This window comes from Falco biarmicus, chromosome 7 (assembly GCF_023638135.1).
Source record: "Falco biarmicus isolate bFalBia1 chromosome 7, bFalBia1.pri, whole genome shotgun sequence".
Classification (NCBI taxonomy): domain Eukaryota; kingdom Metazoa; phylum Chordata; class Aves; order Falconiformes; family Falconidae; genus Falco; species Falco biarmicus.
In genome coordinates, this window is record NC_079294.1 from 39,412,876 (window position 1) to 39,440,568 (window position 27,693).

General features: G+C 42.6%; 1 protein-coding gene across 15 annotated transcripts in view; it reads left to right on the top strand.

Annotated features, from left to right (window-relative positions):
• Positions 1 to 27,693, top strand: part of KTN1 (kinectin 1) — a 77,996-nt gene that overhangs the window by 26,935 nt on the left and 23,368 nt on the right. For 8 of the 15 annotated variants that reach the window (XR_008822994.1, XM_056346145.1, XM_056346149.1 and 5 more), the window contains exons 4-24: positions 1,816 to 1,983; positions 4,330 to 4,460; positions 6,506 to 6,622; positions 9,147 to 9,287; positions 11,407 to 11,513; positions 13,097 to 13,229; positions 14,249 to 14,336; positions 14,631 to 14,797; positions 15,441 to 15,509; positions 17,334 to 17,371; positions 17,974 to 18,064; positions 18,407 to 18,475; positions 19,208 to 19,245; positions 19,362 to 19,452; positions 21,792 to 21,860; positions 23,191 to 23,225; positions 23,357 to 23,447; positions 24,337 to 24,405; positions 25,295 to 25,332; positions 25,962 to 26,052; positions 26,213 to 26,281. Coding sequence is in view for 14 of the 15 variants with exons in the window: in XM_056346145.1 (XP_056202120.1) it covers positions 1,816 to 1,983; positions 4,330 to 4,460; positions 6,506 to 6,622; positions 9,147 to 9,287; positions 11,407 to 11,513; positions 13,097 to 13,229; positions 14,249 to 14,336; positions 14,631 to 14,797; positions 15,441 to 15,509; positions 17,334 to 17,371; positions 17,974 to 18,064; positions 18,407 to 18,475; positions 19,208 to 19,245; positions 19,362 to 19,452; positions 21,792 to 21,860; positions 23,191 to 23,225; positions 23,357 to 23,447; positions 24,337 to 24,405; positions 25,295 to 25,332; positions 25,962 to 26,052; positions 26,213 to 26,281 (1,910 nt within the window). In the remaining variant the exon portion in view is untranslated. The remainder of the gene's footprint in view (positions 1 to 1,815; positions 1,984 to 4,329; positions 4,461 to 6,505; positions 6,623 to 9,146; positions 9,288 to 11,406; positions 11,514 to 13,096; positions 13,230 to 14,248; positions 14,337 to 14,630; positions 14,798 to 15,440; positions 15,510 to 17,333; positions 17,372 to 17,973; positions 18,065 to 18,406; positions 18,476 to 19,207; positions 19,246 to 19,361; positions 19,453 to 21,791; positions 21,861 to 23,190; positions 23,226 to 23,356; positions 23,448 to 24,336; positions 24,406 to 25,294; positions 25,333 to 25,961; positions 26,053 to 26,212; positions 26,282 to 27,693) is intronic. The other 7 variants (XM_056346148.1, XM_056346155.1, XM_056346157.1 and 4 more) reach the window with 3 other exon arrangements.

A 27,693-nucleotide genomic window follows, 5' to 3' on the forward strand; every position in this document is an offset into this window, starting at 1 on the left:
GGACAGCTATAAAGAACTTGGTGGCTGGTGGACTGCTCCCAGCGCAGACAGTGTTGGTCACAGTTTCCTTTATACTTTGGTCAGGTCATTGGGGTCCAGATCAGTCACTGGCTCTGGTCAGACCAGGGTGGGGTTCTTAGAAGTGTAGGGTTACTGTATGTTGTAACAACTGGGGGGAAAAAAAAAAAAAAAAAAAAAAAAAAAGATTCCTGGAAGAAACCTATTGATGGGGAACCTGGGATGCCTTTGCCTTTTATGGACATTCTTCTGCTTTTCCCGATAAACCCATTGCCTTTTTTTGAGGGGCCATGTTATGGACCACAAACTGTGTTGTCTGTATGTGGCAAATAAGTGTCAGTACTAGCTCAGCCAGCATTAAAGCTAAGCTGTCAGTGCTACACAGGAATAGCTCATGCATTATTTGAATGAAAGCTGTTTTCTTTTAAAGCCACGTCTCCAGAATGACAGAGCAAAAGTTAGCTGTGGTGGGCATCCAGATTAGCCAAGACAGTATTATGGGGATTTCAGATGTTGCTGGCACTGCAAAAGGTCTCGTTGATACTAAATAATTTTGAAAGGAGGGGAATAAAATGAGGAGAGGAAATTAAGGAGAGGAAGGGAAAAGGTGAGGATGGTAACTGGATTAGGTGGTGGATACTTCTGCTAGAGGAGAGCTCTCCTCACTTCTGAACTTGCAGCGTACTGCAGATGTTTGCTGGCTGCTGAAGTGCAAAGACTAGCAGGTGACACAAAAGGTCCATCTGGTCTATTCTGCTCCTTAACAGCACAGAATACAGAAGTGTTTTATAATTTTATAACTGGCTCCTTGGCAGCCAGGAATGCGTATTTGTCTTGCACTGATGCCTGAAATTTTGCATCCCACTCAGTTCCTTCTCTCTCTGGTCCGCCATGTGGCATCTGTTGACCACCCGCCTTTCAGCCTGGGCTGGCTGGGTCAATGAGCTTTCCTGCTGTGGCATGGCTCAGCACACATCTTGCATACATTAGGTGGTCTGGACCAGCAGCTCAGGAGCTGGGCAGACATCAAATTCAGCTCTGTTCCTGGCTGTATCTGTTGTCCCTGGTCTGTTGCTCTTCCTCTCCCCTCCCCGGCTTTTCTCTCCGCAGTCTGAAAAGTTCTTTGGACAGAGGCTGATCCTCACCATGTTTATACAGTGCTGTGTGAATGGAGACCGGAGGTTGGTCAGTACCTCTGGGTACCTCTCTGAATAATAATGATGCCTAAAGCCTCCTCTGACAGATGAGATATCTTCATTAAGTGCAGTTGAGTCTGCATGTGAAATAAGCTTGATTGCTGTCCCTACTGCATGTTCTGTTTAAATGGTTTAGTTCACAGGTGGTGTAATGATCTAATCTGGGTGAAAATGCTAGCAGTGAGGTACCAGCTTTTAACAGAATAGGGACAAAAGACTGCTGTACTTGTACTTCAGGGATGCTGAATGATTTCGTATGCAGCCACAGGTAAACCAGTCTCATTGATGCCACGTGCAGCTTTCTCATTAAAGTGAAATGAAAGTCAAAATGTAAAGGTTCTTCTCTGTTACTTGTTAAAATGCTAAAAGGCAGCTTTGGAAATAGAAATTTAATTGAAGCTATTAGACCTTTATTTAATGAACTTACCTGAAGAGCTTTAATGAGTTAAGCTGTGAAGGATGATAGAACTAGAGAGTATAACTAACTATTGAGGTTAGAGGTGCTGTAGTCCAGCTCTCATAAATGTTGTGTACCTCTTTTAAAAATGTTGATGCTAGTTATTACAAAGCTTTGACCCATCCTGTGGACTTCTGATTACAGTTTTGGTGGATGAACCTCTTATTCAAGCAACTACTTATATTCCTTTGATGGATAATTCTGATGCTGGCACGTTGGAGAAGCGAGAAGCAGTTGAAGTAGCAAAACAAAATGTGAATGAGGGGATCCAGAAGAGCAGGGGCAAGAAACTGAAGAATGAAACTGATAAAGGTAGGAAACAGATAATGTGGTCTGTCTCTGGCATACCTGAACAGGTAAAACATGCTGTGTGTGTGTGGAGGTGAATCCTCTTTTATTAGTTAGGAAGAAGTGATTTGCGGAAAACATTTGTGGCTGCAGGACAGTGTTTGTTCTTGTCTGTGCTCGTTTCTCCCCTGTCTTTGGCACTGTTGAAAGGGCTTTGCGCTATCCAAACCTTTTAATGCTGACTGTAGGCTTTTGTGTCCTCACAGTGAGCAAACGGGTGATTGCAGACCACACAGATGCATGTGAGCTAGTTTTACAGTAGGTAGCTCAGGCATTGCTAAAAGTGATGGACTCTAAACCGAGACCTTTCAGCATGGGCTCTTGCAGTCTGCCTGAGTTTGGGGTGCACCCTCTATGCTCTAGTGCTGTTCATTGAGCTAGCTGGGGCCAACCAGCCAGTGTGTATCTCTGGTGATTCCGTGTTGCACTCAGAAGCAAATTGCCAGTGGAGATAGTCTGGCAGTTTCCAGGAAAACTTTGAATTTTCCTTTCAATGTAGTTGGAATTGATTGGGACAGGAGACTTTCTTTCTTCATATTCCCCCATAGAGGCCTGGAGTGATTCATGAGCATTGTGTCCCACCCTATAACTTTAAGTAGGCCACTGACCTGTTCGAAGCATGCCAAACATACTGAGCCATGAGGTAGGACCCTCAAATTTGTGGGCAGCTGGAGAGGAGAAGCCAAGTGACTGAGCAGTGATTCTCTGCTCAGGTTTGTGCAGAAGCCTGGCTCTCCAGCATTGTCTGCCTGGTCACTCGTTGCACTCTTTGGAAACTTTTTAGACTTGTCTTCCAAAATGCTTGCTTGAAAGCTTCCTGGCAACTTTGTGGTATCTAGATTGGATTCCCACTTGCCTGAGGCTCTCTTATGCAGCTATTGAGATAGAAGCACATCACTGCCCTGCAACATCAAAGCTTCCTACGTGCACCTGTCCATTCTCATTTCCTTTGCAAGCTGTAACCTTCTATATGAGCTCCTAATTCTTCTGTGTCAGCTGGGATTTGCCCTCCCAATATAGAAATCTTCCCCTATTCTGGTTGTAAGCTTCTTGGATGCAAGGGCAAGGTCTTCCTGTCTTCGGGGAGCACAGGGTTCGGACCAGTCTGGGACAAGCTGCTATAAACTGTTGGCTAACTGGACTGTTGTCTCAGGATTTTGGCATACTGCTGGTAACAGCATCATCGATGTCAGTGCAGCAATGACGTGATCTGATGTCTGTGGCCAAGACTAAGTTGCGTGTAGGACTAGGACAGAATGTGCTAGAACTTCTCAGTCCTTCTCCCCCACCCCCAGCTTTCACTCTGTGTTTCAGTGGTTTATTTTTATGCTCGATAATGTCTCTTAGGGACTTAATGTCACTACTACTTTTTTGTTCGTTTTTTTTTTTTTTTTAAACTCTGTAGGGGGTTGGGTTTGATGTGTATCTTGGTTTCAATGGTATGTTCAGCACCTGTGGTGAGAAACGTGGACCCTTCTCCATGATCTTTGGGACGCCTCCTGAACCAAGCATTACTTTTAAGCTTTTCCTTTTTCCTCCCATTCCTTCACGTACTTTTGTGCACTGGTGAATGTCTGACAGAGATGCTGTATGCCTTGGTCTTGTGCTTCCATTCCCTGAAGTTAGGGGGCCACCTAATGACCTATGTATGTGCAGCCAGTTTTTATATGAACAATGATTTTTATTCCTATTAGAGCATAGTTTGGTTGAATTGTGTTTCTTTGTTTGTGTCTTTTTAAACATTTAGTCAGCAATTAAGAGGGATCTTACAGATTTACCTTCCTGCTGCTAAACTCCTTCTGCAGCAGTTCATTTCCAAACATAGATTGAGGGAATATTTTTCTGCTTCCCATATATTGTAACCAGAAATGTGCTAGTTTCTAAATTCATTCACTTGTCATGTGCGCATTGCTTAGAGAGCCAGGCTGTTCTTTAAAGTGAGAGCTCAGTTTCAATTATTGTCACAATGCACTAGAAGGTATTCTTCAAGTTTTCACATTTGTGCTATTTTTTTCCCCTCCAAAATCTGTGTTATGCTTTATCATCTTGCTAGCAACACTATAAATATTACCCACTGTACAAACAAAGTGGTGGGATTTTTTTCCCAAAACTATCAGCTGGCAGGTTGTTATCAGATTTAAATTGGAGAGATGATGGTTTTGCTGAATGTTCATGACCTCTTGCTTCTTGACATTTCAGACTGAAATTAAATATAATGCATAACGATACCCCATCACATGCTGTTTTGAGGCAAAATAAATAGTTCTGTATGGTGTCCAAAGTAAATACATCCTCCCTTCTGTATTGCAGAGAATGCCGAAGTAAAATTCAAAGACTTTGTAATGGCCATGAAGAATATGATCTTCACTGAAGATGAGGCCCGTTGCATAGTGGAGGTGTTAAAGGAAAAATCCAGTGCAATTCATGATGTCTTGCAAAAGGTGAATAACTGTGGGAGTGGGGGAGAGAAGACTTTTAAATAAGCAGAAACTGGAAAGAGATGCTGTCAAATTTGCTATAGCAGTATTGTGATACCTGCATTCTGTCTTGGGAAGACTTTTCCCAGCTGGTCTGTGCTTGTTTTGCATGCAGGAAGCAGTTGTCAGATGTCTGTGTGCTGCCATCTGCCATCCCATGGGCTGGCTAGACAGGCTGATGGCTTTTGACTGCTCTTAAAGAGCAGACATAACCATGGAGAATTAAGGTACCTAAAGTAGGACTGCTCTGCAGCTGAAGTGTGTGGGGGAAGGCTATCTGGTGAATTTCAGGGAGTGATCTTTCACAACTGTGTACACAGGATAAACTATACAAGAAATTAAGGAAAAGCTGCTGTGGCTGTGCACTTATCATCTGATTTCTGTGTGTTTCAAGTATCTCCATTTTTTAAGTCTATGCATTCTGCTCTGCTGACTTCTTTGGATATTTTTCATAGGATTGTAGGACAATTCAGATTTGGAAGGGACCTCAGAGTGGTTTGTTGTCCAGCCTCATACTCAAAGCAGGGCCAGCTCTGAGGTCAGCCCAGCTGCTCAGGGCTTTATCCAGTCTGGCTTGAAACCCTCAGGGACTGAGACTGCACGGTGTCTCTGGGCAACCTGTGCCAGTGCTTAGCAGTTCTCTCTTTTTGCATTAAGACAGTAGAGAATGGTGACCACTAATATCTTAGAAGTATCTACTCCTGCCTCCCGTGACTCATTAGGATTGTCGCTTCGAGTTTGTAACATCCTGTTTGTCACACTTGAAGTCTTGCAATTCTGTATTCTTCTGCAGATATGGTACCAGAACAGAAATGCAGAACTGGGTATGTGTCAATTCGGTTAATACTTTATAGAAGTATATCATGCAATTCTGGTTGGAAGGGACTTCAGGTGGTCATGTCATCCAACTACCTGATCCAAACAGGCTCAGCTTCAAATTTGAGTAAGTTGCTCAGGGATGTGTGCAGCTGGGTCTTGAAAGCCTCCAAGACAGAGACTTCGTGTTCTTTCTGGGCCCTTGTTTCACCCAGTAGTGGTACACTTGCAGTGGTATTGCCTGTTTGATTTGGAACAGCAGCTAGCTTGCTTGCTGTATTTTTTTATTTTAAAGGAAGGTTGGGTGTTAAGCCTAAAACTCTAGGATCAGAATGGGTTCCTGGGCTTGTATGAAACCAAAACATGTAGGTTTCTGTAGATGAAAATGTGAATATTTTTCTATTTGTAGCTCGTGCAAGACACTGACAGTGTGTTTTGTACTGCATACGTATATGATACCACTGAAGGAGAACTTGCAAACAAATTCAGAGTGCATTTATGGAACTGACACTTCTTTGCTGTTTCTGTTATGAGAATTCGTTGAGTGAAGTCTGAGCACAAGCATTTAGAAGGTTTGCCCCTTACTGCAGTTCCTTTGTTTTTAGACCAGCATACAAGTGGCAGGACGGTGGGGATTGTTCCTCTGGTTCTGTTCCCTGTAGTATCGCTGAAACTGTGTGTCAGTGTGTCAGCAGAAACATAATCATGTCAACTGGAAGCTTTCCTGTGAAGTGGAGGGAGAGACCAGATCAGCATTGCCTTTTTCTCTTTGTAGTGAGATACTTCAAGAGATTAAGTCTATTAGAACGTACCTGCTTTGAGCTGGGTTGGACCAGGTGATCTTAGAAGTCCCTTCCAACCTCAATTATCGAATGATTCAGCATCTCTGCATCTTCATCCTTTATTTTTCCTAATGGCTGTTCTTTGTTTTCCCCAGTGCCACCACAGCAGCTCTCTTTCAACACAGAAGCACCTTAAGAGCCCATTTATTCTCTTAATTGGTTTCAGTGCATTTGAAAATGCATTTCCTTCACTAGAAGCAGAATTGGGTACCGGTGGTGCCATGTACGCCCTGCAGATGAACGTTTTGAGGGCAGGAGGGGAGTGTTTCTTCCTCTTAAGTTTCCTGCTTGCTAGGGGGCTGTGCAAGTACTTCTGGCATGTATGATCATTTTGGTGTGCTTTTGCTGCAGGCTAGCAAGGCTGAGTCGGCTGCAGCTGTGCATCAGCTGCAAGACAAGGAGAAAATGCTTGCTGCGATGAAGGAGGAGGCAGCTGTTGCAAAGGAGCAGTGCAAGCAGCTCACCCAGGTAAATGTAAAGAGGTTCATGCATATAGAGAGAGGTGTAGGAGAGGAGCAGGGGTTCTAGGATTAGCAGCCAGCAACTGCTGGTTTATTGAGCTTAGTATAAATTGAAAGGTGGAATTTTTTTATATTGGGAAAGCTTACCAAGATACTATGTTTGTGTTTATGATGCTATTAATGTATTTATGCAGTTATTTTCCAGTAGTTTTTTCGGAAAGTTCATTTGCTAAGATTGTTTTTCTTTTCAAAAGGTTGCTTTAAAACTACTTCCGTCATGAGTATAAGACTGTTTTGGGGATGGAAATATTAAACACCTCTTCTGCATTGCAGTTTTAGTTAGGTACATATTCTAGCATTTACATTCTTGTGTGCTTCTAGGCACAACAATCATCAGTTTTCTTCAAGAAGGAGGCTACAGAAAGTGAAGATGCTTGCTTAGCCCCTTGAGTTGCCATTCTGATTGCTTTAGATTTACAGGGATGCTGATGCACCACTGTCAAAGACTAGTTTATGAAACTTGACTTTTTTTGTGAAGGTTTTGGAGGAAAGCAGTTATGGCAGAACAAATAATTGGGCAGATATGGAGTGACTGGAGACTTTTGTGGGCAGAATTCTTAATGTTTTGGCTAGTTTGGAAGCATGTGGGCGTTAGGCTCAGGAAGGTGATGTAGTGGGACAAAGGTGGGAGCAGAATGGCCCGAGGACATGGGAGTTGGGAGCCATGGCAGGTGAGAAGGGAAGAAGGGCGTGGGTATTGTGTGAGCTTCTGGCAGGGCACAGGGAGATGTGTATTTGGATGGGATCAAGAGGTTTGGGACTGTCAATATGTAGCTGTAGGGAGAAAGGGCTTCTGATGTGTTCAGGGGGGAAAAAGAAGCTGGCTCAGCATTGCAGAATGAAAGAGGGGAGGTATCTCCTGCTGAGGAAGCAGAGGGGAATGTATGAGGGAGCCTGGGTGTGAGGGAAGCTGATGTGATTGGGGAAAAAACGCTTGCAAAGTGGCGCTTGTGAAGGCAGGGTAGGAGCTGCGGAGAAGTAGGGGTCATGGGTTTTTTTGCCATCTGTATTGGGGGAGGGAAGGGAGAAGTTGGGAGAAAAATGGATAAAAGCAAAGTTGCTGCGGTGCTAAAGTATCAGGATGAACAAGGGAAAGAGCTCAGCTTGACTGACAAAAAGCTCTTATCTTCTAATTAATGTGTTTCTCTGAAAACATTGCCAGCAGGTTGGGAGGGAGGGACTCTAGGGTGCAGAGATGTTCCTGCAGGGGTGTTGATAAAGATGGTAACTTGAGAGGATAAATGAGAGCAAGAGGTGCATGACCTTGGAGTTCCTTGGCAAAACACAAGCTAGGTGAAAGTTAATCTTCCCAGGATCTCTGGCACTGCCTTGACAGGGTAGCTGGGTTAGCGAGGATTGCAGGCGGGTGGTGGAATTGATGGAGGGGTAGAAGAAAACTGCAATATGTCCTGGTGCCCTTCTTTTTGCTACATCTTAGTGGATGATGGAGAAAGGTTTGTGTCAAGCTGTTGTCAATGTATTTGCAGACTTGAAACTTTTGATGTGACTCAATTCCTAAACTCTTCCCTGATCATGGGCTTGGGAACTGGTGTCGCTTACTTCGTTCAGGGGGAAGAGCCTCCTGAAGCTAGTAAGTTGGAGCTAAGAAACAGAATAGCTCTTACTTAAATTAGGATGCAGAAAAAGCTGGAATTGCTCTGAAGAGCGAAGGTTATTCAGGCTAATAATTTAGAGACTTAAAGTATGTGCCAAGGCTCCCTGGCACTGTAAGGAGCTGCATACTGAAGCTTACATGCTACAAATACCTTGTTCTGTGATGGGAGCTTGTTGCAAGCTACATTTAATATTTTTGCTTACTACTGCAAGTGCATTTTTATTGCACGGGAGCAGCTCCGTGGATTTCTCGGGTGTCTGTGTTGAATTATGGGCTAATAAATGATTAAATAGCAATGTGTATTTTCACTTGAAAGCTATAATAGGGCATCATGCTGGTGGGATTCAGGGCTTCTCTGACTGTTGCTGGATACGAATATAGCCTATCTCCTCGGGCAAAACTGTTGACTTTGCAATCTGCTGCAAAGCAAGTATTTGCTCCAAAATGCTCTGTTGTTTTGTCACAGTTCTTTACCTTTGTTCTTCAGCTCTGCTAAACTCGGGATGAAAATCTAAGCTCTGGCTTGTGTGATACCGGTGCTTTTAATTGTTAGGACTTTGTAATTTGGCCAAACTCGATAGAAATAAGATTCCAGCTCTTCTAGGACAACAGAAGATCGGTGTTTAAATTCGCAGACCTCTTTTTAATAAATGTGAAATGATGTGGATCCTAAATCCTCATAAAGGTGCTAGAGTTTTGGTCAGGTCTAATGCTGGAATTTCTCTGAGTGAAGATTGATGCTGATCTTAGTTTGATGAACACTTGCTGTATTTTTAGTTGTCTTAAAACACCAACTTTTAGACTCTAGAAAGGAGCAGTAGATGACTTCTTTCCCTTTTTTTACTTCCTGCCCAAGGAGCTGCTTGCAGAAAAGGAGAGGAATGGCTTGCTTATAGCAAAAATGCGAGAGCACATCATCACGCTAGAAAAGGAGCACGGCACTTTTCAGAGTAAAATACATGTTAGTTACCAAGAATCTCAGCAGATGAAGATAAAGGTAAATGCTTTACCAAAACAGTTAAAGCTGACGTTCATGCACAAGCAGATCAGTGCTGAGAAACCATTGCTTTAGCTGGGGTGCAGCATTTTTTACTTGCTCACACAGAAATTGGCTTCACTAGTGAATTCGGGGCCTTTTATGCAGTGTGCAGGTAGCTGGTGGTGTAATGCATCTGCATGAGGGAGGGGAAACTTTGTGGCAGTTTCCTGACTCGGAAGAAAGACAGGGTGATCTCAGAGTTTCGTACTCTGTAAATCAGGGCTGTCTAAGCAGCCAGTCTCTGATCTAGTTACTTTTCCTTCGTGGTATTCTGCTGTAGTATTATTCAATTACAGTGTAAAATCTAATTGAAATGCTCAACTTAAGAGAGCCACTAATGCTGATGATCATTTACCGCTTGATAAATCTCACTTTTAAAATTACAATAGAGAGTTGACAACATAATGTAATATACAAGAAATACCATGGCTTGGGAGAGTACTCTGCTGAAAGTATTTGAAGGGCGGACACAATTTTTTTTTAAGACCCTTGTTACTCTCCTGAAATTGCATTGTAATGGAGTGACCTCAGAAAGAGTGTGTTTTATCAGATTAAAAACTTTAACTTGAAGTTTTCTATGAAAAATGGCCCCTCTTATGCCAGCTTGACTGCTGCTTAGATTTTACATTCTATTATTTTTTTTCCCCTATATGAATGTCACAGCATCAAGCCCAGCATGTGAAACTTTCCAGCTTTGATACCCAATCTTTTGTCTCAGCACTTCAGAGAGTAGCATCTCTGCAGTTTTGGAGCAGAACTACGTTCTCCTGAGCAGAGACAACTTCTTTTTGAGCCCTGTATAGACAACTGTATAACGAGAGTGTCTTACTGCTGCCTGGGGAGGGTGAAGGAGATCGGGGCATGACTGAGTAGCTTGTGCAAACGCTGCACAGGCAAAGCAGCAGAAAGGTTGTGCGGCGGAACCAGCGCTCTGGTTCTGCTCCCCCTGCTGATGTGCTGTAGCGTTGCGGAGAAGCTGAAATTTGTCAAAGCTTCCAGTTACATGCGTTTTATGCCCCTCTTCTGTTGGGATCTTGTATATTTGTTGGCATTAAAAAAAAAGGGGGGAGGGAGGAGGGAAAGAGGTCCCCCAAAAACATCTGAGGACCAGCTTGTTACATGTAGTTGTGCTGAGCTGGAGGTGGCTGCCCTACAAGGGGCTGCTGTCTGCTGCTGTGGCTGTTAGGCAAATATTTGTTTGCTTTTTTTTATATAGAAAATCTTCATTGGCCAGTCAGCCATTCAGTGAAACTGGGTCTTGGAAACGGTGTCAGCCATATCTACAAACTGGCACTGGTAAAGGAAGCAAGTATTATAGCTGTATGAGCTTGAGGATTTTTCAAAGCAGACTGTTGGGCTGTGAGACCAGCTATGCTCTTATATGCAGAGTATATGCAGAGTCTGCTTTTTTCTTTGAATCCTGTCTTTTGATTTTCTTCGCAGTATTCTGAAGCAGCCTTAGGTTATCAGGGCTTCTTTCTGCCTCAGTTTGGAGCCATGTTGAAAATGAAGTCAGAGCATATTATCAACTAAATAAAGGATCTGTTTCATAGTCTTTGACTTCAGGATATTGGATGAGGACCATCCTTTTGCAGTTTACATGCTATAATCTGTGTGTGTTACTTGTTTTAGGTTTTTTCTGCTCTGTTCAAAGGCTTTGTAAACTTCTAATGTCAATTCACAGCAAGCTTGCTTTATTTCCCTTTGGAGAAGTAAAATATTGGTATCCAGTTACTGACAAGTATCTAAAGTTACACAGCTGAGCAGCTGGTATCCTAAGTAACGCTTGTGTGGTCTTTTAAACAAACAAATGAAAAATGTTGCTTTGATAAATAGGTTGATACACTGGTATAAAAGGAAACCAATGTTTACTTGAGCAAGAGGGTCTGAGTTGCACAGTTTAAATTAAGAGTGGGTGTATGAAGAGGGATATAAAGCTGCCCCTCTCCCAAAAAATCCACTTAGTTTTATTTACTTAAACTATTGTGATATCTTTTCTATTGTTACAAGTTGTTGGGGTTTTTTCATTGCTCCTTAGTTTAATCTTTTTTGGAATTGATCTTCCTTTCCCCATCAGTTCCAGCAACTCCGTGAGCAGATGGAGGCAGAGATAAGCCACCTGAAGCAGGAAAATGGTATCCTGAGAGATGCTGTCAGTACTTCTACCAATCAAATGGAGAGCAAGTACGTTAACAGCTACTTGGAGCTCTGTGTGTTTTTAAGTCTCCCCTGAAGAGTTGTCTGGCTTCTGCTCCTTTTGTTTCCATCTCCTTGGCTGTCTCTGAATTTGTGGTTAAACTACGAACACACATATTTTGGGCTGGGGAGGTAGTATTTCAATTAAGAACAATGCTTTCAAAATAGGTAACTGTCTTTTATCAATTTAAAGCCTGAGTGAGCTTTTAGGGAGTAGGTGCTGAGCAGAAAGAAGTGCTCAGCCACAGTAGGTGTTTTTGGCAGGGTATATATGTTTTCCCTTGGGCCTTTAGGAGACGTGCTGATGCTGGCCTCTTGGGAAAACAGCAGCTCTAAAATTTATAAATCAGTCTTGCAATAAGAAAAAATTATCAACACCCCACAGTTAATGATACTGCTGGGATGGCACTTGAATTTATCTGCTGCTGTTGCACATGTTTGGAGAAACAAAAAAGTCATCTCAAGGTTTTGTCTTTTGTGAGTTATGACTTAGGCTGCTCCAGAGCTGGCAGAGAGGACTGTATGTATTGTGGTAAAAGCTGAGCACCCTGGTAAGGTGTATAGTCAGACAGGTGAATTGCTGCCAGTAGGCTTCTGCCTCTAGAAAGCAAAACCAACACTTCATTTTTTCAGATATTTGATTTTTTTGTTACTCCAGCAGTTACTGTCGGAGGCTAGAATGTTAAAACCGCTGTTAGGACTTGGAAAGGGCTTTTTATTTTCTTCTCTGGCTATGCTGTTCTTGCAGAGATGCAGCTTCTGTGTGGACCTTCCTGTTAACAGCTTCTGCTCTGCCAAGTGCAGCCTCGCAGAGGTGTGTTCTGCTCCCTGTGCATGTTCTGCCAGGGCAGGTTGATGTAACAAGAAGGGTATTGGTACCCTGATTTTAGGTGTCCTGTTTGTAGAAATGAAGCATCATTATCTCTTAAAAGTTATCTTGAAAAATCCTTAATTCAGGAAAACTTAAGGCAAAAATACAATGCTTTTTGAAAGGCTCCTCTTTGTGTCTAAGTGAAAAAATTCTTCCCTTGGGCTATATAAATGCATCTTCTTTCCCTAAATGAGAGAGTGAATTGGATATCTTTGTAAATTAACGTGTAAATTAACATATAAATCGAGGCCAGGAGGCAACTGTGTAGTCTGAAGATGTGCATGCAGTCAGTAGTCTAGGAGGAACAGTCTTAAGTAGGTCTGAGATCAGTGATCTTTTATGGGAAGGGGAAAGGAATGTGAATTCGATGTGAGACCTTTGCTTATGCTGAGCCTCTTTAGTTTCTATAAGCCTGTCCAAATTGTGTCCATCAGTTTGCAAACCTTTTAAAGGAACTGATGCTTCTGACTTATTGCTGACCTTTTGTTTCTGACTCAGTGGGTTGTAGCTGCTGTGCTCTGACCCTCATCCCTTTCCTAGGATGAAGCCTTGTGAAAAAACAGCATGCCCAGTACAGCCTGCTGGCTGCAAATACAAGACTTGGTGTTGACTTAAGTACCTGTTGTTGTGGCCTGTGCTTTTTGGGGAAAAAACCTCAAACAAACAACAAAACCAAACCCCTGAAAATGTTTATTTTTAGGCAGTCGGCTGAACTGAACAAACTGCGCCAGGATTATGCTAGGCTGGTGAATGAGCTGGGAGAGAAGACCAGTAAGCTGCAGCAAGAGGAGCTTCAGAAGAAGAATGCAGAGCAGGCCCTTGCTCAGCTAAAGGTGACTTGGATTTTCTCTGCCTGTCGTGGCATTCAAGGCTTTATCTGAGCCAAGTTCTGAATCGGGGGGATGCGAGGTGTGCAAGAATCACTTTAGCTATTTCCCTGGCTGCTAAATCTCTGTCGTCTTTATATGTGCAAGTATCTATTTTCAGATAGGCTGAGCCAGCCTATGGGCTTATTTAATGCTTTTATTCAGTACTCTGGATTTTGATTGACTGAATTTAAACTTACCCTTCTAGGTAAATATCTTTAAAAAGTTTAACCGGTGATACTGAATTCTGCTCTCTGTGAGCTTACAATTCCAGCAAGACTTGGTATTTTGGAGCTGTTCATCCGTATAGTGCTGTTCTTGTGTGATTTTTATTTGAAACTACATGCTTTTGCTTAAGTGTTTAAGTTTTTAAATATACTTTTTTTTTAAAGAGTTAAAATGTAAATGGACTGGCTTCTGGATGCATCTCTTTCCTGTTCTTCGGAAGAAAAGGTCTTTTGTTTGTGTGGTTTTTTATTTGTTTGTTTTTTTTCCCCAGAAGAGAAACAGCATTTTTGGGTGAGAGTGCCAATCCAGAGCATGCTACTTTTTTCTTACTTGGAATTGTCTTAGTTACCAGAAGTTCTCCCTGCCTCTAGCCCTTGCAGATGGAGAGTTGGTACCTAGAGTTGAGACATATTTTAATTATAAATGCAGATTTGTGTGATGCCTGGCTAGTCTGGCTTCTGGTGTTAAGGCTGAACTTGCAGGGCAAAGATGTTACACTTTCATATAACAGAAACCATCCTGTTAAGAGTCTATAATGAATTCCTGTTCACAATTTGCCTTTCAAATTAATGGGCTAAACTACTCTGGGAGGAGGATTACAGGGCACTTTTTCTCTCTGATGTGTCCTAATGGAAACAAGAAATGGTTTTACTACTTTGCCATATGTTTTGGGAATAGCACCAAAGAGATGCACTCTGAATGCTTCAAAAATGAAAAAGGTTAGACTTCTTTTTATCAACTCTCTCTTCAATGTGAAGGTTCAGCAGCAGGAAGCAGAGAGAAGATGGGAAGAAATCCAGGCTTATCTCAGGAAAAGAACAGCAGAACATGAAGCAGCACAACAAGGCACGTATAGCAAAATTTCCAAATAATGTTTACTGCAGTGATCTGGCTGTTGTGGTTTGTGAAGGAAGGGCATTATTGAGTAAATGGCTTGAGTAAAGCTCAGGTGGAAGTCTGTGTTGCTTCAGCACTCTGGGGAGATTATATGTTGTGATACCAGTTGAATGCTGATGGGAGAGCTGAACCTTGGCTTTCTGGAATAAGGCTTCTAATCAGCCTGCCTGTTTACAGTGAAAATTATTTCCCCCAAAGTTAAATATTTAGTTCTGAATTAAAATCCTGACATTTCTGCTGCAGATGTGCAGAATAAGCTTGTGGCCAAAGACAATGAAATCCAGAGCTTGCACAGTAAACTTACTGATACAATGGTGTCAAAACAGCAGCTGGAGCAGAGGATGTTGCAGTTAATGGAGGCTGAGCAAAAGAGAGCTACTGCGGAGGACTCCCTGCAAATGCAGGTGCAGGTAGTATTGCTCAAGTATCTTAAGGGTTTGGTTTTTTTCCTTCCACTTTGTGCCTATGGAAATGCAGTAATATCCTTGAAGTGCTGCTTTGGTAAAGCTTTCCCACTGAATACCAAATGAGAAAACTGGTCCAGCCTGTTATCTGGCAATTTATGAATGAGACCTTGCATGTGGTGCTATGAGGAGGTCTGGGGCCATCTCAGACCTGAGCAGCACTCTGGGCAAGTCAGGGAAATGTGCCGAGCCAGGTGATTTCCCAAGCTGTGAAATGATGCTATGGTCTGGGGAACACCCTCGAAGAGCATCCATATACCTTTTGATGTTTGTGTGAGCTCTTCTGGAGTGATCTGTTTTCCTGGCATCAAGTGGTGAGAGGCAGTGTGGACATAGCTCTTGAGGGCTTCAGGGAAACCAAACGGTGTGCAGTGGGGCAGGGTATGCTTTTCTTTTGATACAGAACAGGTTGTTGTGCTTCCACTCAAACTGATTGATCTTAGTGGGGAGAAAAAGTGTCTTTCAAAAGTGTCTGAAATGTAAATGCTAAACTGTTCTTACTAACATAATCATGGCTAAGAGCTAATCCTAGCAAAAGTTGACTAGCTGCAGATCTCAGCCTGCTTTTCTTTCTGTGCTCTCTTACAAGGAGCTGATAGAGCAGAATAATGCTTTGAATGCTCAGCTTCAGAAGTTTCATTCAAAAATGGCAGCCCAGGTACAGCATGTTCTCAGACTTTCTTTTGTAGTCATGAATTGTGAACTTTCATTAAAAGCCAGATTTTTTTTTTGTAGCTGGATGAGATATGTAATGCTGAAGGCAAAGACTTGTTAGCATCCTTTTTTCTAATGTTTCTCAGACTGATTTAAAACTTAAGCTTCTGCTGTCCTTTTGGGGGAAATATCCACTTATTTAGTCTTCTGGTGGCTTTCATTTATAACCAAAGGGTAGACTACCTTTTTGAATGTTTGTTTTCTGTAGCTTTGCATGCGTACAATCCTATCTTGTGGTTCTTCTGGTCTTTTTGCACTCCTCCTATGAACCATCTGATCATGCTTTTCCCTTTTGCATCAGTGTCTTATGGGAGCGCCCATACAAAGCTATTTGTTCATTTCAGTGGTGATTTCTATGCAGAAGAAAAAAAAAAAAGCTAAAAAACCCAGCAAACCTGCACAATACCTTTCTCGATCTTTTTAATATCTAAAATTTTAATTTGACTGTCTCTCTGAGAAATTATTTCTGTTGTAAACACTATGTAAAACCCCAGGGTCACTGAAGTTGCTTCCATGTAGAGCTAGGCCACAGAAAGCAGCTCAGGAAGGCCGTGACTTCTGTAGGCGCAAATGGAGACTGTTCCTATGCAATTGGGTGCTGTGTTCTTTTAATCATGGGCGTGATTGATGTAGTTTGATTAAATTCAACATCAGACTGAAAATGTGTTATCTGGTTTTGCTTAAAGTGCTTTAACCCATTGGGCAGCGAGAGTAGAGAAGGAAGAGGCTCTCTGGATTTGTAGTGTCTTCATGACCTACTCCTCTCCGTCCCAGTCCTTCTAAAGGTCTTTGAAAATGCATCCCTAGGGAAATTTTACTCCTTAGCTCTGGGTGACACAGGGAGGCTGTTGGAAGGAGATGTGTGCTGTCTCCATGTGGCCCCACTGGCCATAGAAACACGGGGCCATTCTTCTGCTACAGATGCTGGCTGTAAAAATGGCGCTTTGGGGGGGTGAAGTTGGGCTGGGTGCTTCTCAGCACATTGGGATGGATGAAACTGTTTTGGTCATTAAGGTGACCCTCTGGGACTGGAACTCTTTATTCCCTTTATTTATTTATTTCTGTGGTACTGTTCTCTCTGGTATGGTCCAGATAAGGCAGTATAAGAATTGCTATAGGGGTCCCATGGGCACAAGCTCTGAAAGAGCCAGGATTCTGGTGGAGGGTAAGGCTGGGTAAGGAGGACCATGTATCTGAAGCACAAATGAACGTGAAATTTCTGCCACAGCTGATACCAAGCTGGATGTGAAATATTCTGCAGAGGTCCCTTGATAACCAGTGCGGTGGGTCTCCCCTACGCTGTTGTGGGTGACCACGTGAGAATAGGCTTTTTCTAGGGGGGAAAAAAATGCCACTTGTTGATTTTATGCTGCTGTTTCTGTTCCTAACACAAGTCCTGATGCCCTGTGCAGGGTTTTCGTTTTTTTAAATTTGAGTGGCTTCAGCAGAATGTCCTGTAAAGCACTTAACCCTTGAGAGATGAGTGCTGGTGATCCCTGTGGCTTGTTTGAATCTGGTAAAGGGCAAATAAGATGGTTCATGTTTTCCCTTCATGTCACCTTAGGCCAAAGGGGAAGGGACGTAAGTGTGTGCTGGTATTACTTCAGTGTTCCTTAGCCAGGAAATAGTTGGAAGTGTCCTGTGCCAGTTCAAAATAACTAGGCAAATCTTACAAATGCTATTTCTGGCTCACTGTAGATGATGATTCTTTGACTTGCTTTACTTTCAGCTATGTTGTGTTTTTCCCCCCTCCCCTCCTCTTCTGCAGAACTCGGCTTCAGTCCTGGCAGAAGAACTGCACAAAGTGTGAGCATTCATTTCCTCTGGTATTTGGGAGGTGTTACTGGCTTTTAATGCATGCTGCCTTTTCTCCACACACGTGCAGTGTGTATGGGAGGGACTGGTGATGGAAACGTTGCTGCCTATGCTTTTAACTCTCACCATGAGATTGACTTGGGAGCTGGGAAACAGCTTCCTATGGATTTCCCTTCTGTGGCTGGCCTCAGATTTGGAGTCTGTTGTACGTGGCTCTGTGCTACACGGAAAGCAGTGTCTCCTCTCTTGTTTGTCACTGCTTATGTTTAGGGATCAGTGCAGTGTGCAGGAATGTGTGTGACCATGAAAACTGTTAATATCTGGGCTATATGGCTGTGCCAGGAGACTTCTCCCTTTGGGAGATTGGGTAGTTGTGTTTCAGAGCTGGAAAATGTCTCATAAATTTTTGGCAAGCACACACCATTTAAAATGGATGGAAAAGCTTTTGGACCCAAAGTGTACTGTCAGCAGGAGTTAGAGTAAGAGCTGGGCTTAGGGGCCAGCGTGTATTTTGTGTTTAGCCTGACACTTCATGTACCACTTTCATCCAAGACCTTTCAGTACTGACGTGTCATCATTTCTCATTTGTGCAGGATTGCAGAAAAGGACAAAAAGATAAAGCAGATGGAGGACTCGTTAGGCAATGAACGTGCCAACTTAACCAGCAAGGAGGAAGAGCTCAAGGTATAGTAACAGCCATGTGCATCTGCCAGTGGATACAGGGAGAGGCTTGTTGGTTGCATGTACAAAATGAAACTTGCAAGGCTGCTGCCTTTGAGTCAGCAGCTACTCTTTCAGCAACGAGTCTGCTGAGATTGCTGTTCTAGGCAAGGCCAATGCTTGATGTTGGGAAGCTGTTGATAAGAAAGCTTGAGGTTTTGCCTTGCTTTTTACCCCTTTACCTTGTTTTAACTCTAGAGCCTTCAAAAAGTAACCTGAAATACTTTGCACTGGAGGGTGAACTTGCCTGAAATACTGTCTCTATGCGAAGTGCAGATAGACATTTTTTTTTTCTCCTTCCTTAAGGTTTTACAGAATATGAACCTATCTCTGAAATCAGAAGTACAGAAGTTACAGGCTCTGACAAATGAACAGGTAAAATAATTATTTCATTAAATATTTCTTTGTTCTCTTCCACTACCTATTCTGTCATAAATGCAAATGCAGATCTGTTGGCTTTAAGGGAGCTGTGCTTAAGCACATTAAAGACATCAGGCTACCGAATTGGGCTAATACGTGATTCCCTGGAATTCTTATAGCTGGTGGGAGGCCTGCTTCTTACCCGTCCTTCACCAGCAAAATCTTTCTTACTTAAATAACCAAGTTAATGAAGCAGTTAGCTTGGTTGGTGTAGATTTGCAGGCGTGCAGAGTGCTGGATGCTTCACAGGAGTGAAGACAACTGTGCTTGAATATGCAGTTTCAGCATTTGCATATAAAGGTCATGAGCATCCCTCAAACCCCAAAAGCATACAGCCCCTCTCTGCCTCACCATAAGTTCCTTTTTAGAACCGAACACAAATGCTGTCCCTCTGTTACTGCTATGTGGCCTGTTCATTATAGAGGTGGAAATGAAGTGTTTAATTAGAGATAATCCTGGTTGTCAAATGAATCTCTTAGGCAAAGGGAAGAAGACCTCTAACTGCATGCTTGCCTGCTACATAGCAGTCTTCTAAAAGTGCATGAAGACAAAGCTCTTTCGCTCTTGCTGGCGAGTCATGTGCTGAGAGGCCAAATGACTTGTTCTAGCTTTTTAATATTGTGGAATGAAAGGTTGATTGAATCATGTGATGTATCCTAAGTCTGTGTTAATCCTCTTTATATCTAGGCTGCTGCTGTACATGAGCTGGAAAGGATGCAGAAAAGGTAAATAGCTCGGGATTTGATAAACAATGTTTGTCAGTCTTCTGTGTTCTTTTGAATTGATGCTTTTTGTAAGACTTGGGTGAGGAAATGTATTTAACTGTTCTGCTGTGTCTCAGCATTCACATCAAAGATGACAAAATAAGAACACTTGAAGATCAGCTTCGAGAAGAACTTGCTCAGATTTCAAACACAAAAGAAGAATTCAAGGTAAGATGCAGAACAGTTATTCTTGTGCTTATTTACAGTAAGTTTTCCAGACTTCAGAGGTTGCAGAGCAGTTCATACAACTGAATGTTGATGTATGAAATAGAACTGAGTTTCGGGTATTAAGGTAAATTATAGTATTCGCTTCACAAGGCAAGAGTGATGTGGGATGTCACAGTAGCAGCAACAACCGTGCAGCAGAGTAAGAGGTGGCATAACACAAGCACAGTGTCTGCAGTTGTGAAGAGTGAGATCTTTGAAATCTGGAAAAGGAGGCTGTTTAGTAAAAACTATTGTGGTTTTCCTGCATTCCACCTTCTGAGTCTCAAGGCCTTCTTGTTGTGAGCCTTTGGATTATCATGTTGTCAGGTCTTTGTCTCCCTGCCCCTCCCCCAGAATAGGTGTAAAAGTGCTTATTTTTCTCCTGCTGTCTTCCCAATTATTTCTCATAAGGCTGCAGCTAAATTGCTGAAGCTTTTAGTTCTGACATCTGGAGTCTGCACAGCAAAGCTGGTACTTGTTTCTAGATGGTGTGTGCACTTAATTCCTCCTTGCCCTCTGCCACCTTAGGCTTTTTCTTCTGAACTTCAGCTGTTAGAAATAGACCTGCTTCCTGAGAAAGGTGATGGCTTCATCTTTGTAACTCCTTTAAAGCCCACGTTGAGTACTGCTGCTCTTCTGATGTTTCTGGTGAAAAGACATTATGAGATGCAGAGTGGGAAGTTGGTAAGTTTGCTAGTGAGAAACAGTAGGTGGGTAGTGGCAGAGGCAGCATGCTTTGGTAGGGGAAGCCATGCCTCATGAGTCTCCTGGAGCTCTTTGAAGGTGTTAGCAAGCAAGTAGTAAGCTTGATTCACGTATTACAGTGGCACTTTCAAAGAGGTTTTGATGAGGGTCCCTAGCAAGGCTCCATAGTTTCTCTAAGCTGTCAGAGAGCAAGAGGGAAGAAGTTTACTCAGTTAATAGATTAGGAAGCAAAGTACAGCTTCAGTTGTTTTTTCTAATAAAGCTATTGACTGAATCTTCAGTGTGTGTGCTGGGCAATCGGTGCATAAACAGTCTGGAAAGGGGAGTGGGAAGAGGTGGCAGTCTTCAGCAAGTTGGCAGGTCTCAGGTTAGTGATGTTCTCAGGGCTGTCAGCATGGTGGAACATTTTAAGATGGTAGGTGAAATGCTGAAAACGAGTATGGGGAGGAATAAACGGAACTTCCTTTAGCGTGTTAGTTCCTGAAGTAACTGCTACTGAGGAAAAAAGCCTTAGAGGTGTTGTGAATGGTTATGTGCTGAAATCAACTTGGTGCTAAGGAATGGCAAAAATCACCTGGATGCAATTTCTGGCAGTTCTTGGGAAGTGAATAGAGAACTGAACACAGATTGTCATCATAGTGATACTGTGGAAATCCCCAGAGCTCTCGACATGAATATTATGGGGCCTTCTAGTCTCCTTCTCCTCCTGTCTTTGATCCCAAACGTAAGCCAGACGGCTCTGTGCTAAATGTTTCCACCTGAGGAAGTACTGCTTTTTTCCCATGCACATGAAAGATGGAAAAGCCAGGTTCAAAACAGAGCAATTCTTTTAATCCTTGCCTTTGCTGTCCTTTCCTGCTTACATTGTCCCTGAAAGGCTTTGGGTCTGAAGCACAGATCATGTGTCCTGCTTTTTACTGTTTTAAAGCAGCAAGCAGGTCTTTAAAAAGACTTTGTAAAGCAAAAAACAATAATAGAGGAGGATTTAGAAATACATATGAGAAATCTAGACAGACAGTCTGTCTGTTAAGGGCTGCCATGTCTTTTGTATGGAGCAGGAGTGCAGGAGTGGAGGCAAGGTGCTCGGTATGCTTGTTCTTCTCCCTGATTTGCCTCTTTCCAGCCTGCAGTCCGACCAAGTGTAGGAGCTGTGCAAAGCTCTCTGCTTGCGGGACTGTCAATTCCTTGCTGTGCATCCTCAGCTGAAGAGAACTAGAGAGGTGATCCTGGATCATTTGCTTTGCCATATGAGTGTTTTGTAAGAGGCAGCTATCAAATCTTGACATGATGCTGATACTGCTTTAGGAGGAAAATGCAGTTTCTCTTGCCTGTCACACTTGGTACTGTCTGATTTTTCTGCCAGGGAATAAAGATGGTAACAGCTGAATTTCTCATGGGAACATAAGGACAAAAGTATTTATACAGAAAAGCAAGAAAGAAGGGGAAAGGATAGAAAGAAATAGAAAGCAGGAAAGTAGCTTCCAAAGAACTCACTGTAATGAGTTCTGTGCTATTTGATTACCTCATTGCTGTTATGAAATGCTGGAGTTAGGGTTTGTAGTTCTGAACTGATAAAATGTTTAAATTCCTTCCAGGTTCTCAAGGATCAAAACACAACTCTGCAAGGTGAAGTTCAGCAGCTGCAGACTCTCCTGTCAGAGCAGGTATAGCCAGCGTTTGCTGAGGTTGTATCAACTATCTTCTGTTCTTTTCAACTTGTTAAGTGTTTTTTTTCTTAGGCTGACCCTAGGCTGAGCTGGTTGGTGTCAAAGCCTGTTGCTTTTTAGGTATTTTGTTTTCCATGGAGGGTTCAAGTAAGGCAGTTGTGACTGTCTGCTAGACCTAGCCAAGAGTGTCCAAACAAAACGTTGTTTTTTCCTCCCCTGAAGAATGCTAGCCTAACACAAGCAAGGACTGACTTCTCCAACCTCTCCCGCTTTTATTGGCAATTTTTGGGAATAAAAGAAAATTCCCATGAACAGCCAGCCCTTCCAGGGGAAAGGTTTCTTACAGTGCTGTGGAGAGATCAGAGTAGGATTTTTACTGTACTTGTTTTCTTCCATCCTGGAATGAATTCTCAAACTGGTAGTAACCAAAGAACAGGCCAATGGAACGGGAAAACTTCTCGTATCATGATGTCTTTTTGCCTTCTCTTCTGTATTTTTGCCCATGGCACACCTGTTTGCAGCCATCCTGACTGGTACTTGGGCTGGATAAGCTGTTGTGTTGCTCAGCCCCATCTCCTTTGCAGGTATTGCCTGGGATGGGATAGCTCTTGTGAACGCCCCTGACTTTGTATCAGTGTGGAATGAGAGAACTTCCTGAAACACAGGAAGAAGACTTGCAGGACAGGAAACTTGTTTCCTTTTCTGCACTTGTGTCTGCTAGCCAGCAGCTCCCTGTCTGGAGCAGCTCAGTTTCTTCTGGCAGACAACCAGATTTGCAGCCTTATTCCCCTGGGTCTGCCTGATTTGCTGTCCTGTCTGAAATTGTGGGGCTGATTTTTCTTGGTAACTGGCTTATGTTCGTGTGGTCTCTCACAATATGTTGTTGAGAAATCATAGATGTTCTGCTGCGTGAGCCTCAGGTGGAGCTTGTGGTTTTGATAAACACTCAAGTAGATTTTTCAGGTGCTGAGCTAGCTGCTACAGATTAGATGCCGCTGCACAGTGCTTGTCATGCTTGATGCTCCCTAGGATCACTGGGGTCCTATGTCCCACAGCATCTTGTCACCAGAACTCCTGTAGTCTTATCACTGTAAAATCACAAAGGCATTTCGGCTAGATGTGTACCACCTCGAAGGACTGAAATCTTTCCAGCATCAATATTAGATGCACGTGCCATGAGGTTATTCTCCCCCTACTTTATTTTCCCTTCTGGATTAGTGTGGTAACTAAGCTTCTGGTTAAGTTGATGCTCTCTAGTTATTTCTGGCTTTAAAATCCCAACCCATTATTGATCCAATTAATGATCGCCCTATTGTGTTTTTTATAGGCAAACAAAGACTTGCTAGAGCAGATGGAAAGAAGGTAAGAAATACTTTTCTTTCGAATCAGCGGCTAAAACAAAGGCCTGGTTTTGTTGGCAGCAAAGTTACTGTTGATAGCTGAACTGCCTTCGAAGATTAACTCTTTCCTAAATCTCACTTTTGATTTCTCAGCATGAGAGAGAGGGATGACAAAATAAAGACAGTTGAAGAGCTGCTTGAGGCAGGACTCATACAGGTGGCTAATAAAGAAGAGGAGCTGAAGGTAAAATCTCTCATACTGTCTTTTTATGGGGAAGTAGAGATTAAGTGCTCTTGTGCAAAGTGTATGTTTGAGTGCTCATAGTGAAGTCTGAGGTCATTCCCTTTGATAGGAAAAGCATCTCATTGGAGACAAGGTTGAAACCTTTTTGATGAGATAGAGAAGCACTTAATGTATGCCATCAACGCACATGCTTACTCTGCTTAGTCTAGAGTAGATTTAACTAGGATGTGTACCTGGTGTCTTTCAGAATGAAGTGAGTATCTCCAGAGCAGTATGTTTGGCCTAACGTGCAACAAATCTTTCTTTAGGAAAGGGTGTTTGGGAGTCTTGCATCTTTTTGCTTAGTTGATAATCTGAAGGGTTAAACAGATTATAAACTAGTGACACTTCTGGAATGATGATAAAGGTATTTCCTTTCTCTTCTGTTTATAAAGGAGCTAGTGATGAGAAGTCTGGAAAGCCAGTACAAAAATTCCTGTTTGTTTTCAGCTGGGTTTTACTGGAAAGCTATGTCCTGTCTACCTGGACATAGCCAAGACAATGCTCAGTCTCTTAATGTTCCTACATTCCAAGTGCATCGATGACACCCCTGTACTGGGAAGGCATTGCACACTAGCAAATAGGTTACTTACTAAACAGCCAAATATATGAGCACATCACCGTAATGTTCCCCTGGACTTCAGCTTCCTATAGATTGAAGTCCAGTCAGAGTTGTCCATAGTGACTAATTAGTCCCTTGAATACTTTGGCTCCAACTTGCTGCAGAGGAGGGTCTCTTTCAGACTTTACAAGTCTTTCACTTGTTCTAAAATAAGCGACTTTTCTGTCAAGCTTAACGCTTTTCCTCCAACAAATGAGTCTTTCATTATCTGTGTGTCTGCTTTCAAAGGCACTGCGGACGGAAAATTCATCCTTGAGAAAAGAACTTCAAAGTCTGCAAATTCAGCAATCGGAGCAGGTAGCGCTTTTCATCTAAAACTTTTATTACACCTAAACTAAATCTAAAAGAATCTTGCTGTGGTTGCAAAAGTCAAGGGAAAAAGGTGAAGATGTCTTTTGAAGCCTGCTGGCAAACAATCCTGTTTTCTTCCAGCATTGGTCTGGAAGCTGATACTCTTGTCAAATACTTCCTTTGCATAAATGTCAGAAACATGGCAAATGTAAAGGTTCCACTTGGCAATGGTTCTGGGTTGGTGTGAGTTTGCACGCACTGAAATGGCTTTGGGTTGATTTTGCACACCCCCCCCCCCCTCCAGAAGCCCAATGCAGCAAGCATGGCTGGCAGGCAGATGATACTGCATCAGCTTCATTATGCATATTTGAACTTTTTAATGTTAATACACACTTGCGCAGGTGTGACAGCCCCCTTTGGTTTGTCTCTGTTCAGTGACGCAAAACCAGGATTGCTGTTTTTGATGTATACTTGGTGCTGACCAGGAAGTGCCTTTCCTTGACATCCAGCTCTGCTTGGACCACTCAGGAGGGCACTTAGTTTCTTGAAAGCCACTTATGGGAGAGGGTAGGCACAATAACTGTGGAGAGCTGTACAGTAGTGCCAGTGTGAAAAATTTGGCTAATCAAATGCTGGTCCTGAACCTCAGCCTCTCCTGGTAAAGATGGTGTGGGTTTGCTTTTTTTTTTTTTTCTTGGAACCCGTGGCAGACTTAGTATTTACTGATTTGCCGGGAACTGGAGACCAACAGTTAATCTTCCTCAAGAGCAGCCAGATAGATCAAATCGTTAGGGTGCTACATAGTTTATCCAGTGCCAGAGTGCTCAAGCTCTACTCCAAACCCCTCAACACCTGCAGATTGTTTTGCTGTCTCCTGAAGCTCTGTTTTGAACAGGTTTCCTTCCAATCACTGGTGGAAGAACTCCAGAAAGTGTAAGTTACTGCACAGATTTCATTTCTGATTGTTACTTCTGTCTGTTGTTATTCCAAGACTTCTAAGTGTTATGCTTCCCTGAAATGATTTGCTTTTAACTGGGTGAAGTATGTTTGTGTGGCAGGGAGCATTATCACTTTAGAAAACATATCACATGAGTAACTTTTGAAAATCCAGTTCCTTCTCTGCTAAGCAATTAACTTCATAAGCCTAACTGACTAGACAAGGATAGACTGTCAGATAATCGTTGGTGTTTGCTTTTTTTTTCAGTAGGCACTCTGAAAGGAGTGGGCTTGTTTATGCTCTGTGTGTGTATTTGAAGTTGATAAATACTTGGGCATGTTCAGTGAAGGCTGAAGTTATGTGTATGTCATTCCAGGGACTATTGATACCTTAATCTGCATTTTTAGACAGTAATAGTATCTATTTAGCATGTGAACTACTGGTTATATAAAGCCAGATTGTTCTGCATTATTCCCAGTCCTATTCCTCCTTTTTGTTTATTCTGCGTAGTCCCTCTGTGGATCCCAGAGGCTGGCAACATGATGGAATAGCAGAACCAAAGCTTGTGTATTTGCTCGAGTAGCGCATTTGTTCAGCCAACTAATGTTTGTCTAATCTCTTTAAGGATCCATGAGAAGGATGGAAAAATAAAATCAGTGGAGGAACTCCTACAAGCTGAAATCCTTAAAGTAGCAAGCAAGGAGAAGGCTGTTCAGGTATCTCTCTGCAATACCTACCTTCCTTTTTGTGTCTATGCCACTGACTACCATTTATTTGTTACTGCATGGCATTCTATAGTGATGATTTTGTAGCGTCCCTTTTTGTGGCATTTTTGTGTTTCCATTGTCCAATCCTGTCTGTTTTGTCATTGAAAAGGCTTTGACACAGGAAATAGAGGCTCTGAAAGAAGAAGTAGGAAATTCCCAGCTTGAGATGGAAAAACAGGTAAAATACCTTAGTACCAGAAGTGTGAAACAGCCTTGCCGTGGATGTGCTGCTCACTCATTTCTGTTCTAGTGTGTTTTGTTTCACTGGTGAATGTCGTTGGGAAAGGGAACATCTTAATGGTAGAGCTATGCTATTCTTGGGTACAAAGCTGTAAATACGTAGTATAACTACTACTGTCCTTCAAAAACCACATTCCTCTGGATGCCTGAGCTTTTTGAACTTTCAGTATGAAATTTGGCAAGAATTGCTATAACTTAAAGCATTGTAGCATTAGTTCTGGCTGGGCATGTTGCATATTGTCCCTGTAGTAAACATGCAACCCTGGGGCATCCTTTGAGGCCAGCAACTCAGAAATCTCAAGTGCTGAAGGTGCGAGTTCTCCTTTTGTTGGCCTTTCTGTGTTGCTAGAAAAATACTACAGGCCCAAATAGTATCTGGTTCCCAGGTAAAGCTAAGACTGTTTTCTTTCCAGTGTTCAAAGAAAGCTTGTCTTGGCGGAGTAAGTTTTACTCTAGCTATCAGGAACGCAGAAGTGGAAGAGTACTGGCTTTTTTGGCATGCTTGCTGTCTAGCATCCACCACAAAGGGAACCTGTGTTTCCTTAGGGAGGCCATTCTGCAGGCAGCTTAATCCATTTGTGCTGTCAGGAAGTTTGCTTACTTGTTTGTGTGTGGGTCGTGGGTTTTTATGTCTGTACTTTCTTCACTCTTTCTCACTACATTCCAATGTCATGCACTTTTCTTCTTTCCTGAGTGTTCAAATTTTGTCCTTTTTAGGCAAAGCTTTATAGAATATGTTTCCATCTTGGGCTTTTCCTCCAAAGCAAATTCTTAGGAACTGGAGGCATTTGTGTGTGTTTTCCTTCCCTGGAACTGACACGGAGCCCAGAACAAAATGCAGTTTAGAGTTACTATCTCCAGAAGGCTACCTATGAGGGGTGCTTGCTCCAGAGGTGGTGTATTATGCACCTTTTGTTCTCCTGCAAGCAGAATAGAGATTTTTGGGAATGTCTGAAACTCCCGTCATTTTGTGGTAGAGGACTAAACTAAGCAGGTGGTTTGGACAGCCAGTATCAACACAGATAGTCACTGTCAGGCTTTTATACAAAATTGAAAGGAAGTGTTCCCATTAAATGGTATTTCTTTGATCCATGTTCAGCTTTAGAATGGGAATTTAAGGGAGTGCTGACATTGCAGAGAGCATCTAAGAAGCACCTGCTTGTGCAAAGGTCTAAATGACCAGGGGTGGTCTCTGATGTGAGCTGTAGTTGCTACTGAGGTGGTTGTCTTCATCAGTGTTTGCTTCTTTGTCTCTCATGGTGGGAGTGTGCTCCATTGGGCCTGCTTGTGTTCCTGTTCGCACGGTTTTCTTTTCTGCTCTGGAAGTCACATTTTAAATGTGGAAAAAGT